Source organism: Taudactylus pleione, unplaced genomic scaffold (genome assembly GCF_031769625.1).
Source record: "Taudactylus pleione unplaced genomic scaffold, aTauple2 ptg001990l, whole genome shotgun sequence".
In the NCBI taxonomy this organism is placed as follows: Eukaryota; Metazoa; Chordata; class Amphibia; order Anura; family Myobatrachidae; genus Taudactylus; species Taudactylus pleione.
The window spans coordinates 7,400,320-7,415,520 of NW_028286386.1; the positions used below are offsets into that span (position 1 = coordinate 7,400,320).

The 15,201-nt window shown below is 41.2% G+C and overlaps 1 protein-coding gene across 2 annotated transcripts in view; it reads right to left on the minus strand.

Annotated features, from left to right (window-relative positions):
• Positions 1 to 6,415: 6,415 nt before the first annotated feature.
• The window catches only part of CDC25C (cell division cycle 25C), a 109,423-nt gene continuing 100,637 nt past the window's right edge, over positions 6,416 to 15,201 (minus strand). Inside the window, exons 14-17 of one of the 2 annotated variants that reach the window (XM_088465543.1) lie at positions 10,784 to 10,882; positions 10,141 to 10,274; positions 8,385 to 8,496; positions 6,416 to 7,396 (exon numbers count right to left, since the gene is read on the minus strand). In XM_088465543.1, coding sequence (XP_088321669.1) covers positions 7,256 to 7,396; positions 8,385 to 8,496; positions 10,141 to 10,274; positions 10,784 to 10,882 — 486 coding nt within the window. In that variant the 3' untranslated portion in view covers positions 6,416 to 7,255. The remainder of the gene's footprint in view (positions 7,397 to 8,384; positions 8,497 to 10,140; positions 10,275 to 10,783; positions 10,883 to 15,201) is intronic. The other variant, XM_088465542.1, reaches the window with a different exon arrangement.

Here is a 15,201-nt window from a genome sequence, read left to right on the forward strand (position 1 = left end):
CAGCCTCGCTTATGACAGCCATATAACACAAAAAGAGAATCTGATTGGAGTTGGTGCGATCCACGTAGATTAGTAGGGCGCATACAACATCCAGAGAAGCATCACCTGCCGAGTAACCTGTAGACTGAAAAGCTGGAACCACAATTTCTTCATTTACATGAAACCGGGACACAACCATAAGAATGTAACCCATCCTAGTACGAAGAACAGCTCTATCCTGATGAAAAATCAAAAACGGATAGAGCGAAAAGAAAGGGCTGCCAAATCAGAGACTCTACGGGCAGAGGCGATAGTAAGATGAAAAACGGTCTTTGCAGTCAACCACTTTAGGTCTACTGATTTCAGGGGTTCGAATGGGGGAGCCTGTAGACCTTGTGTACAGGCCCCACGTCTCAGATTTCATTCTCAGCCCTGAACCTCGGCTTGCACCCCTCAGTAGGAGATTCCATACAGCAGGTCGTGACACGGACGAGTAACAGCTCCTGATAGAGAAAAGACCGCCTTGAGACAGGCTTCAAGTCTCCTATCTGTGGAACCGCTAAGAGTGGATGCAGCGGGTATGGGCAACGTGGCACTCCTGACCAGATGTGCCACATGTGCGTCTACTGAAGGCGGAACTTCCCATTTGGTGCACTCATCTGGTGGAAGGGGGTATAAGGCCGCAACTTTCTTTGTAATATGGAATCGCCTATCCGGAGAACTAAATGCTTCCCCCATAAGTTCCGAAAGGTGCTCAGATTTGGGAAATTCAGCCTTCACAACTTTCTGGCGCTTAAATACTGGAGCCTCTCTTTGCACTGGCTCCTCATTCTCTATGTTTAGCACAGCTTTGACCGCCCTAATCAAAAAGGGGACATTCGCTGCTGGAAAATGGTCCTCCTCTCCTGAGAGGAGCCCTGTATATCCCTATACTCATCAACAGATGCACCAGAGTCAGTAGGCTGGACAGAATGATAGGATGAGGCCGACCGCCTTCTGGTTTTAGGCTGTACCGGTCTGGCTGCTTGCAGTGGTTGCTGAAAGGCAGCAGGAGGACGAAGCCATACTCTGACCTGAGTGGGCATAAACGTCCATCCAGGACGGATGCATAGGGGACTGTCAAAGTCAAATAATTGGATACGATCGCTTTACAATTATTATCTGATGATATAGTAGTCTATAGTCTGATGGCGTATTACTAGGACGCTACTTTGCGTCGGGGCAATCCGATGCGCTAAAATGCGAATCCACAATACACATACACTGACGTGTGTGTGTGTGTTTGTGTGTATATATATATATTATATATATATCTATATATATATATATATATATATATACACACACACACACGACATTCGTATGTATATTCACATACGTACACATAGACGCTAATATGCGTATTCACATCCATACAGACACATTTGCCATTTCAATACACAGACGCACATATGCGAACGCATACATCTAAAATGGTTCCCACGAATTATAGTTAATAACCAGAGTTATTAATGGTATTGTTATCTAATAATTATGATGTGAGATGTACTTAAAAGAGATCTTCGGTTCAGAATACAGTGGACATGTCATGTTTGGTATCATACCAAATCCCTGTTTATTTGCAGACATCCGTTTCTATCGGCAAAGAAGTCTCTTCATGCGTCCGCTAGTTATGGATGATAGGGAGTTATTGAATAGAATGTTATTACTTGTATGCAGTGTTGTAGCCAGTTTTAACCAGTTGTTCGGCGGGAAGCTACACAATGTGACCGTTGGAGGACTGAACCATAGCCCTGATGACATCGTATGAACTGACCAATGACCAGATGCAAAAACCAATGAGAACCTGTCAATTTGTCCCTTTGTTAACTCTGAAACCTGTAAGGTATATAAGCTGTGTCCTGACCTCAGTGTACAGACATCTTCTAGAGCCCGCACACTTCTGGATTGATGACTGTATACTGGGACCAGTGCGCACGCATATGTATCGGCTGTACTATTTTATTGCTTTTTACTCTAATTGTTAACTCTTACATCGTGTTACCCCTTTTTACATAAATAACTTTGTGCTTTGGAACCACACGATTGGACTGGAAAGCAATTCTTTAAGTGACTTGCAGCGCTAAATAGCGACTTATAGGAATCAATAGGGCATAAATATAGTAGGTTGGGTACCCCATAGTCAGAGCCAGCCTAGGGGCCGCCAACCGGTCTACAACCTGCGCCATGATCTGGGAAACTGAAGCCCAAGCGGATTCCTGCCCACAAGCTGGTAGGTTTGACTGATGTGGTGACGCCTTAAAACAGTGACCACATAATCCATCTTGTATGAAATCCTGAGGGGATAACCCCGCTTTACAGGCCATACATGACACCAGCACAGGGGCTTCAGCCACCTGTTTCTCAGTTTCTTTGGAGAGAACAATACCACTAATGCGTGGCAAAGTACTTCTACAATGTTTCACACCCAAAATAACCCACACACCTGTAGCAGAGGGCTTATAAGGAGAAACAGCAGTGATATATAGCAGAGTTATTCAGGAACAAAAAGGCAGTATGTTGAATTCGTCAATAAACCTTTTAATATATTCCTTCCTATAAACCTCTAAGATTCACCTGCCTAGAACCTCTAAGACAAAACCCTGCCTAAAACCTCTAAACAGAACGCTAATTGCGTACGCAGTTTAACCGCAAATAAAGACAGGAGTGGAATCTGTGTTTCCAACGCACAAGTATTATTCAGGTAAAAGTACAGTCAGTTACACGCAATCTATACATACACAAGTTAGGCGTAAAAGGAAATAATACAGACCCAAGTACGGTTATACATACGCTGCGCCTCTGGATCCAGAGATAGACTTCTGACTAGATATCCTCAGTTCACCCAAAATTCAGCATGAACTGCCAAACCAGTGTTCGGACACATGTATTTATTCCCCCCCAGACTGAAACAGGACAAAGGGGGAACTTCCTGCTGATCTCATTGGTTCCCAGAGGAGAAGCATATGTAACGACACATTTAACAGGTTGTTTCAAATAGACTTTCCCTGCCTCTAACAGCCGGAGTCTTTCTGGTAACGCCTCCTGTAACATTCCATCAACTAAACATTTTGTTGCTTGTAAGTTCTGCGATCCGTAACTTGAGTTTGCATGATGCGATCTCTCCACCGATAACACCGGGATTCTGTAAAAAGCGTACGCATCAGAACGAAACCAAACACACCTTGCTTATCATGTATAATACCTTAGATATCAAAAACCTCTATTTCTTAGCATTTAAACTAACTTAACCAACTTGAATCTTACAATTTGATGCTAATGGAACCTTGTGTGCGAATATGTAGTGTGTGAGTATTCGGGGTTTGATATAAGGACGCTAGTTATTAATGGGTGAGATTTAAGTGCATAATTTCTCATACACGAAGTGAACATCCAGCAGTTTGGATGGCTGAGGGTTGTAGTTCTACATGCCCTCTGTCAGCAGGCCCCCACCTGTTGTGTGTTCAAAGGAAAACAAAACCTCTTTTGTTCTCACAGACTCTTGTGTGAAATGCAAATGTATTACCACCTCAAGCTGTGGAATTTGGGGCCATCCTGTCTAGGATTCAGACAAATCCAATTGTGTAGATATTATATTACAATTGCCACAACTATACTTTATCTGCATCCAGGGATTCCCAATTTGTATGTAAAAATACCCATTGTCTCTTCTTATTTACTTTTACTCAGAAAGCTTGTTTTTCCAGTTGCCCTTGGTAGGTTAACAAAAACATTGCCATCTGTTCTTAGCTCCTGAGTTATAACTTGAATTGACGCTGACCACAAAAATGGTGTCTTGCGATCTAATTTCCAAAATGGAGTCTTGCGGCCATTCGCAAGATGGCGTCGCCGCGATTACATTTTAAACTGAACTTGTCTCAGCCAATTATTCAGCTTCGACAAGTAGAACACACAGCAGATTTCACAAGTCACATGCAAGGCAAATTATATACAATATAAATTATATATATATATATGCGCAGTAAGCTCTCTTAAACAACTACAAACAGCCTCAGGGCCAAGTAGGATATCGAGCTCTGTATAACCTGATCACCTAGGGAGAGGCATACAGGGAGACAGACGCAACCTCCTGAAAACACAGCCACCGAGAGCACTTGAGAGTGGTCTCTGGCCGACTCATATACAGGAAGGCTGGGCGGAGCAACCCAGATGCGGGAAACCTCGAATCTGGACCAGGGTCAGGGTCGGGAGAGGGACCGCCGGGGAGAGCGTACCTCCCCTCTGCTGTATAGATCTACCCGGCACACTGACATGGCCGCCACCATTTACTTTACCCCCCGCTGTCAGGATCCCTCATATCCTGGTGGTCCTGTGTGGGAGGCAGTTTACCTGGCTCCTCACTACAGCATCCTCGGGCGTCTCCACCGCCGGAGGCACGGACTGTCACGTGGCTCCCCGCCGCAGGGAACCACCTTACCTGCGTCCCCGATTTTCCCGGCTGCAGTCCTGGGCTCAGCTTCTGCCGAAATCACCAGTTCCCTCACTGGTGTTGCGGCGCCGGCGGGGGAAGACTGAGCAGCAGCACGGGCGTCCATCTGGACATCTAGTGCTGCTTACTCACAACAAAAAAAACCCAAAAACCTTGTTCAGCAAAGTGCCTCCTGCGCACCAAACAAAAAACGAACTGAATGTAGCCAGGGGCGGCGAATATATGGAGGACGACCCAATGCATCCTGGGAGCTGAGAGCTTGTTAACTGTTTGGTGCCTGGATCACTCCAACCACATACCCGAAGGTAATTTCTGTGGACCCTATGGACCCCGAAGTAGAAATTAAAATAAATGTGTGAAAATGTAACATACAAAAAACAAATAGAGATATAAAGTGTTAAAATAAGTGTTAAGTGGTGATGCCCCAAAGAAGTCCAGTCAGGGCAGTTCAAGGCGCCCCCAAGCCCCAAAATTCACTTGCTATATAGTTCTTAATGTATAAAGGTCTGTGGCTTGGCTATACAGACTGCAGTCAGGAAATGCTGGGTCCCTATTTAAAAACATCAGAGGCGGGTGGGGCAGGGTGCTAGTCCAGATCGAAGGTGTCTCGGCCTTCATGTGTGTATACATACACATAATATATTGAATATTTTAGGGGAAGGGGGCCTGGACTGCACACCCTAGCTCTTTCTAATTGGCTGTGCTGCCTAGCGGAGACTTCGTACAACAATATAGAAAAAAGGGGGAAAGCAAATGCACCATACATACGTAAGTTATGAGCTTACCCACCAACGTTAAGGTAACCGTCATCGGGTCTTACCCAATGAAGGTTACCTTGACGGTGGGTAAGCTCATAACTTTGGCCACATTTATGCCAAAAACCTTATATATGATGTATAATTAATAATGGGGGAGAGCAGATGCACCACACCACCTTTTTTCTATAATGGCCGTAAGGGGAAGTAGTGGTCTACTTGCTCTGGCCTGGTTGGAAATTAGAATGAACTAGATAACATTACACACGAGAGAGAGGTCTTGTTACCTTACTTAATGAATCACCTTCATATGCAGAGGTGGCTCGAGGAGCAGTCTGAAAGGGCAGTCGCCCGGAGCACTGTAGCCTGGAAGGGCACAGCCAGCCACCTCTGCCTGTCCCTGGCACACATCCACCCACCGGTGGCACACATGGCCCCACTGATATGGTCTGCCTCATCAGTGAGCAGGTGTGCATGCGGGGTGGTGACAGGATCCAGTCTCTTGATTTGAACTAAAATCATCTGTTGTCATATCTCCAGCAGAGCTGCCTCCCAGTACCAGTTTGGAATAATGTTTGTGACAAAGACTCTGGCAGTGTAAGTTAGGAGAAAACGTAGACACTTGGGAGCGTTGTCACCTCTTGTTAGGGCTGTGATTGGTGGTTGCGAATACTAGCACCAGTATCTTTTTCAAATGCTCTATTTTTGATAGTGTCTCCTAAGCTACAGCTTAGCTTTCATGGTGGCAACGTGTAGTCCTCTTTTATTCAAAGTCTATCAAATCAATGTTTTCTACTCTGAACTCTCGATTATGCAGTTACACACTTGTTTAAACTCTGTTTAATGCACTCAAATTAAAATGCCCAGACCCAAGAAAGGGTAATGAGGGAACATTGAGGCATATGAAGGGACTCTTGAGGCTGTTACATAGAAAGTATTGTCCTGAAATATTTGTTCATTGTTGGTGATGGGGGCCGCGCCAAAGGAAATTATTGCCCTAGTCTAGAACCAGCCCACTTAATCTAAAACCAGCCCTGCTTGAATAGGACACAAAAAGCATATGCAAGTCTTATAAAATGTACATACAAGTCAAATAATGCAAGATGGTGGTTTTGGGGGCTCATTAATAAATGTAAAAATGGCCATAATTAAAAAAAAATGTTTATTTTTTTTTTGAATGCTACGCCCAGTGTTTTCCCCCAATGATACATGTATACATGTAGATTACTTCTCAAGAAAGGGGAATACCTGGAGAAATACACTGAAATTATACGTCCAAATCTTTGATTATTCTCTTGCCTGTAATTTATTGCAAAATATTTATCTATATGTGTTCTTACTAAAATATATACAGAAAAATAAAAAACAGAGCATTACATAATTTAGAAAAATGCATCAATGGATTTACTATCTTGCAGAAAATTTCTATAATAAACGAAAATTCTGGGGGAAAAAAGGAAAGCAGTGTTGCACTTAATATTCACAGTGTTCATTAAGCTTTGGCACATGATGTCTTACAAATCCATTAGTTATAAAAGACATAGTATACAAGGTGATAAGAGCACCCATGTCATTCAATGCAGCCAATCATCATCAGCCCTCGTATTTCTGGCTGGACAGTCTCATGGAATTTCAGTTCAGTAATTTGCTAGAAGTGTTTAATTTTAGAGGTTGTAGTATGTGCAAAAGCGCCTTAGGAGTTCAAATGCCACTTGCGGGCCTACAGAATATGACTTGTACCAAATACATTGCATACACAACATGTAGTCAGTTTCTGTTGATTGCCTGATTATGGTCAATTCATGAAATCAATCTAGTTGTGGCCAACTCCCACCACACAAATGTATGCCCCACACTTTCTTTCGTAATGCTTAAGTTTATAGTTCATTAAATTGAAATTAATTCACAGTGACAAAGAAAAAGTGGCAGTCCCCATGGTTGTATTGTAAAGTAATTCACAAGCTGCTGGAGTTTCATGTCCAAAGTCATTATATTATTCATCATTTGGTTTAGGTGTCAATCAAATTCCACACTACAGCTTCATCAGCCTGGCAATTTGATCCCTTCTCTTGCGATCTCCCGCCCAGGATTTGCTCTTTGTGCGGCATTTCAGAAGTTCTTCACGGTAATCCTGGTGATGCATTGGGCAGTAGCCCTGGGGCTCACACAACACCTACAAGAGAGCACATGGAAAGAAATATCAGATGCATAACCTGCTGAAACTGCTTATGGGGAGGATAAAAGTTATAGATGATTGAATTTAATTCAAATATGATCTATTACATTATTCATGGCCCCAAATGTGATGAATGATTAAATAAGAATTCTCAACAGCAATTCCATCATACTAAGGGGATGTTGATGGCCAGTTTAAATTTTAGATAGGTCCCAGTATTCCAATTGACACAATATGGATGAATTATAGCTCTACAAAACACAAATTGATGTGAATTTTACTAGAATTAAGAACGTTTAAAAAAAACAAATACAAATAAAACAAAATCCTCCACCCCAAACTTAGTGGCCATCTTGCATTTTACAAAGCCAGCGTTGTCCTGAAAAGGCATATAACTTTTAAATGATAGCCATTCAACATAGAAGAGAATTTGCAAGTTTACTGAGAACATCTGGGACGAGTGTAGTGATGGGTGCGTTCTAGGGCGAGTCGACCTCCTTCAGTGTCAAAGTTGGTCACTGTACTTAAGGCGGAATGGCAAAAAACATACCGCCAGCTGTTGTCCAGGAACTTGTGGACAATTTGCTAAGAAGGGTGTCTGCAGTAATCACTGCACGTGGTGGACCTACAAAAGTACTGACGTCAATAAAATCTTGTTGATCTATTTGTTGTCAGTGTCCAATCACTTGTGTCTACATAGTGTATATATTATTGCTGGGCCCCACTGCTTTGGCAATCTTGTCCCTATTTATAGATTGCATGGGTGCTATTTACAGAATTGGAAACATTTAACCATTTACATTTAATTGCAGAATTGAAAAACTCAATTCATCAATATAGTCAGTACTGTATAATAATAGCGTAATCTTTTCAGTGTTTTGTCTAAATTTCTGCAACCTCTTTGGAAGGCTGGTTTGATCAGCACAAATTCATATTTGAGAAAGTAAATGTGGATCAAACAACCCCAAGATGTCTGTATCCTTACTCTGTATTCCGGGAAAAAGTCTTTGTATCCCCCTTTAAGTAGGTACATTTCTGGGTAATAAAGGCTTGGATATTCATTCCTGGCTCGATCTTCTTCTCTTAAACAACGACACCTTTAATGCAAGATACTGTATGTAAGAGAATTACACATGCCAAAGAAAGTAGACTAGGCATAATACAAAAATCACACATAACAAATCATAGAAGTCACAATTAAAAGTACAAGCAAATTCAGACATTTGCTGGTCTTGTTCTATCATTACACAAAATCAGGTAGTGTATTGTATGCTAAACAGGGCTTGCTCTATTGTACTGTCTTACATTTTCTATATTGTGCTGAGTCCGCTCAAGCTTAGTTGCTAAGGACAAGTGAGAATCCTCTTCAGCACTGCAAGGGTTCAAATGTGGGGGCAGGGACTTAAATAAAGGTACTGCCCCTCACAGTTGCTTCTCATGGACTGGGAAGGGGTCAGTGGCTTGATCATTTTATTGTGCTTAGAACACAATGACACCATTATTGTGAACCCCACCCCTTGCTTGCAAAACACTATACATTTTTGAAAGTCAGGAAATAGGGGAAATAACATTAAACATGCTCCATCTCCCCCATCCTGAGTCTGCGGGTGCCACTCGGGGGTAACCCTTGTTTGACCTCTTAGTGATTGTCTGGCGATCGACATGCAATATCAACCTGCATTGCAGAAATACTGGTAGAGGTGGTGAATGTGGAGGGCACTTAATGTGCACGATCTCGCCCCTCCTGACCCTTGCGGCGGCCATTGTTTGAAAGAGGAGACTCCCCTCTTTCATACGGCGTGACCCTTTAGGAGTTATTGCCTGGTGTACACCAGGCAATAACACCCTATACCAGAGGTTCCCAAACGCGGCCTCAAGCATCCCAACAATTCAGGTTTTAGAAATATCCATGGCTGAGCACAGGTGGTTCAAACAAATTGACTGAGGTACTAATTAAGTCACCTGTGGTCAAGCATGGATATCCTTAAAACTTGGACTGTTAGAGTGCCTTGAAGACCTTGGGAACCTCTGCCCTATACTAACAAAAAAGTAATAGAAAGTCTAATGCCCATATCTGTCTCATATCCTGGCATCAATAAACACAAGTTCCATCATTTGATGCGATATGCTGTCGATTTTTCATATTTTCATACACCTGTTATTAATTACACAAAAAAGCAAATGCATTTTAAAATGCAGATTTTATTTTGAAGACCTATTTGTAGAGTACAGGTTTTTGAAAGGTAGATTAAGGTCAAAGCAAGTATTTCTTGGTGATGGCTCAAAAAACAAAACAAAAAAAAAAACACCCACACATTTGCTTTTAGTTCACATTTTTTCAATTGCATTAATAAAAAGAAAATACATTATGGTATATTTCTTTTGCTGTATAATGAAAATTAAGTAAATTAAACTAATGCTAGTTTCAGGAACTCCAAAGTCTTCTGAAAAACAAAAAAATATATAGTATCATTTGTGTGGGTACTGCATAAATAATTACAGATATTGATGTTGAAATAGGACTAGCCCAAAAAGTGCCTAAATAGTCTCAACATCTAAAAAAGCAGCTAGCCGTATTTCTCATTCTGTATGAGGTCATTTCAGCACTGATACCAATAAAAAAGAGTGGAGTTAGTCATCGTAAGTGGCTAAATAAAGCTTTTTATACCTTGGATCAACTTAGACCCCAGCTATTTCTTCTAGATACAGTAGGTGTCTAAACATCACAAGCTTGTACTTACATCTTTGGTCCTCTTTCAGAAGAGAATTCACAGTGAAACACCAATATAATACGTTTTTGCACTATTGATGGAACCAAAGGACACTTAAGAAAATAATCCAACACCTCTTCTGGCCGATGAAGGTTTAATGCACCCTGTAGAAGATTGGAACAACCATTACATACACATAAGAGAGTATAGCTTACCAACTGACAGTTTAGATGGCAGAAGGGTCTGCTGACCGATCCGTCGTGTAAGTGTGTACCCAGCATTACCTAACTTGGATGCCCCTGGCGTAGACCGAACATATAAAATACCCATAATCTCACTCATGTATGAACAAATGTCTTGTTTCCATTTTGGTTGGGCATATTTATAAAAAAAAAAAAAAAAAAGGATCGAAAAAATAATTTTTCAACAAATGGATTATTGAACACAGTCAACTAATTTCCAGTGCATCTTGAAGGCAACTATGAGGGACCTGATTTTAAGATATTATTGGCTATATATAAGATTTTCTATAACTTGCTATAAAGACATTCAGAAAAGAATGGACACATTTGAATGATTTCTTGTAAAATAAAACCCCCTAGGATGGCATGCCCATATAGAACACCTAATCAAGCACCTGCAAACAGGCTATATCTGAACTATAGTCCCTCACCTTGATGTGGCCTCCTTCATACTCATAAGGATAGCGGCAGTCGATGATGTAGAATTTCTCCACAAGACTGTTAAACTCTCCATGAATTAGAGCTGCCAGCTGAAGTAAAAAAACAAATAAACAGTGCACTGGTAATCGTACAGAAAGCAGTCACAGTTCCTATACACTGTACATGCATGCATCTGTCCACACAATTTTACAGGTACACAGTCAGCAAAAATAAACTGTTTTTATTTAGAACTTAGTTTTGTATTGGTAAAACAGGAATTACAAGCAGATAGAAACATTCCAATCCTGAATATGAAATGTGATCACAAAAAGAAAAAAAAAAAAAAGACAGTAGAACAGGTGGCATAAAGAGTAAAATTATAAAATTAAAATTACCCTATGCAACTGGGTTGTCATGAATAGGATCAGGTACAGAGTTCAGAGGCATTAATCTAGAGAGTTGGGGGGAGGGGAAGCTAAATTCACCATATGGAACAAAGGGAGCCCCTGTCGAGGAGAGCACTATACAACATATAAATTAGGAGACTATTTATATATAGGACCAAGGAGCCCAGATCTGGTGCCATTTTTCTTCTTGGTCATGCTTGTGGTGAAATATTTTCACCATTTGGACAATATGGGGTAGATGTACTAAGCCTTGGAGAGAGAGAGAAAATGGAGAGAGATGAGAGAGCTAAAGTACCAACCAATCAGCTCCTGTCATATTTCAAACAAAGGCACAGAAACAGACAAATCTCAGGTGCACAACTCCAAATAACTGATAATATATAAATGCAATAACATTTTGCAATCAATAGAGGTTTTTAGCATAATCATGGCCAAGGTTATGGGCCTACCCACCATATCCAGGTAACCTCTTTAGGGTAGGTCCCTAACATACTAGGGTTCAAATAGAGAGCGCAGGACACCCCCAAACTAGCCCAGCTAAGCCGCCCCAGGGCACCACCATAGTAAGAGAAGTGCAGTGTAAAAGAGATAGTTAAGAGCAGCCACAGTTGCATATAAAGAATGAAAATAAAAAAAGTGAAGTACATGTATAATAAACAAACAGTGAAGGGTTAAAATGTGTTATAAAATAAAAATGTGTTATGAGGTGCCTTGAAACAGCTCAACCAAAGCAATCCAGGGGGACCCACGCAAAAAAAAAGTTGCACCACAGTACATAACTTGTAGGACTTACCTAGAATTGTGCCTAATACCAGTGTGCATATACTATACCAGACTCCATGCTTTTAAACCAATAAGGAAAGGGTGCTAATCCAGACTGAGGGCGTCTCCTTTCCCTCCTTTACTTGGATGTGGTGGGTAGGCCCATAACCGTGGCCATGATTATGCTAAAAACCTCTATTGATTGCAAAATTTTATTGCATTTATATATGATCAGTAATTTGGAGTTGTGCACCTGAGATTTGTCTATTTTTGTGCCTGCAATTAGTCTCATTAGATAGCACCTCCCATTATATATATTCAGGGTGTGCAGTCCAGGTACCTTTCCTATATTTCAAACAAAGCCTGCAAAGTGACAGTTTGGTTAGTACTTTATCTCTCTCCAAGGCTTAGTACATCTCCCCCTATATCAGGTGAAAGGTTTCAGGGAAGAACAAAAAAAAAGAGGAGGTTCACACTGCTCCAAGGCACTGGATAGATGGCAGTGGGCAACGGCAATAATGTGGGAGCCAATAGTGCTGAATGGTCACTGGCGCCTTAGAGTGGATAGCAGAGGAGAATGACCAAGGCACAGAGGGAGGAAGATAATAGAGACTATGGGCTCGATTCAGAGGTGGACGCTCCAGACACAGCGGATTTATGAAACCCTATGGTGTCTCAGAATGTCCATCTCAACCCAAGAGGTCGGGGCCAGTCCACTTATAAATAAATTCGCAGTGGCTGACTAAGACACCTAGAAAACATTGGAGATACGCCTGCGTTTTTTGACACCACCCTGTTATCTCCCCCAAATGGTCACTACCTGTCACTCACTTTGCAAATAAATCCCTCAACATCTGCCGCCGCTAATCAATCACTGCACGTTTCGCAGTGCTGCGGTGACACATGTGCACTGGCAAAAAAACACTCCACTGCATCAGACAGCGAGATTGTGCCCACCTCTGAAACAGGCACTCTATTCCACATAACAAAGGTACAGAAATCAGAGTGGCACTATCAAAAGCTGCGGGTCCAAAGGAGTAGTCACTCTCCTATCTCAGAGTAGGCAAAAGTAAGAAATGGGAGGACCTGCGCTGAGTCACAAGGACAATGGTGGTGTATCGAATAAAGTGGACAAATATGAGATCATACAAGAGAATACAGATATATAAGGTAGCGATATAATAGCACAATAACAAATCGCTAGAAAGGCTAGTAACTACAAATAAAAACTGTATACGGCTGGATTATGAAATACCGTAATCATTTAATGGTGTTGCACAAGACTGCACACGATTCAAAGAATATATACATAAATTAATGTAATAGGCTAAAAAAGTCCAACAAAGGATGAAATGGCATAAAGTGGATAGAATTGGATGACTGGTCCAATGGTAGGAAAAATATAGTCACTGATCCTCAATAGTTAGGTCTGGAATAATGTCCAGTATTTATAGTTACCAGCTAGAAATATGCAGTCACATCCCACTGGGTAGAAGGTGTCCCCGATAGATGTAAGGATGGAATAATGGCGCTCTAGATGGAATGAGAGTGCCGGTCCTGAAGTCCACAATGAGTCCGCAGTGAAGATCCCAATGGAGCAATTGTAGTCAGTCAGGTGCTAGACGCGTTTCGCTGTGCAAAACGCACAGCTTCTCAATAGCATATCCTTCCATACCACGTGACTATTATTATATACGTGGTTTTATTTACAGCATGTGTCAATGACATTCATATCGTGTGACATCTAGAGACCATGTGATAATTATTATGCACGTGGTTCTATTTACATCACGTGATGAATGATGCTCGCATCACGTGACACTCATTATGCACAATATACCGATCGAGTATAAACCATGTGACGGATAAAAGAAACATCACATATTGATCGGCTGCACTACACCATGTGACTGTCGCACACATGAAGGATACACATATCAAGTGGATGATTAAACAATTATATATACCAATTGAGTAAGTATTCTTTTTAATATATATAAATTTATTTATATACTAGTCTTTGTTTCTAAGATTAGATTGAAAGTTACTTGTGTTTTGTTATACGGCTGGATTGATTGGGTAATTATTCAAGGCACAGCTGCTGCATGTTCTTCATTACGGCGGAGGTATTTAAACTCTCCTTTTTTCACTGAGAAGGATATGCTATTGAGGAAGCTGTGAGCTTTGCACAGCGAAACACGTCTAGCACCTGACTGACTACAATTGCTCCATTGGGAACTTCACTGTGGACTCATTGTGGACTTCCGGACCGGCACTCCCATTCCATCTCCAGCACCATTATTCCATCCTTACAGCAATCGGGGACACCTTCTACCCAGTGGGATGTGACTGCATATTCCTAGCTGGTAACTATAAATGCTGGACATTATTCCGGACCTAACTATTTCCTACCATTGGACCAGTCATCCAATTCTATCCACTTTATGCCATTTTATCATCCTTTGTTGGACTTTTTTAGCCTATTACATTCATTTATTTGTTCTTTAAATCATGTGCCGACTTGTGCAACACCATTAAATGATTATTCCATAATCCAGCCGTATAGTTTTTAGTTGTAGTTACTAGCCTTTCTAGCGATTGTTATTGTGCCATTATATTGCTACCTATATATCTGTATTATCTTGTATAATCTCATATTTGTCCACTTTATTCGATACACCACCATTGTCCTTGTGACTCAGCGCAGGTCCTCCCATTTCTTCCTCTATTCCACATGCCTGCATATTATAAAGGTTAACTATTAAAGTTCAATTCTTAATATAAATGGGATTTCTATTACATCTAAGTTTATGAAGTCAGAAGGACAGCATTAGTCATGTTATGGTGAAGCATTTTAAAAATACATTTATATAGTATAAAAAAAAAATAAAAAAATTAGTTATGGTAGACTTACCTTCGTTAACTTTTTTTCTTAGAGGTCCATAGCATCCACAGGGATACTATGGGGAAATGTGGTTTGAGTGATCCAGGCACCAAACAGTTTAGCGTTCAACTCCCATGATGCCTCAGGCCCTCTTGCACATACACCTTGCCCCTGGCCATAGGCATTCAGTTTTGTAAACAAGCCCAAGGCAGGAGAAGGAAAGAGGAGAAGGAAGAACAATGTACACCAGAAACAAAACACTCACACAAGGGAGGGAATCAGTGACCGAAAAAAAAAAAAATTACCCAATGCAGCCAAGCGAGTCAGGATGGATGACATGTGGACCTCAAAGAAAAAGAGTTAACAAAAGGTAAGT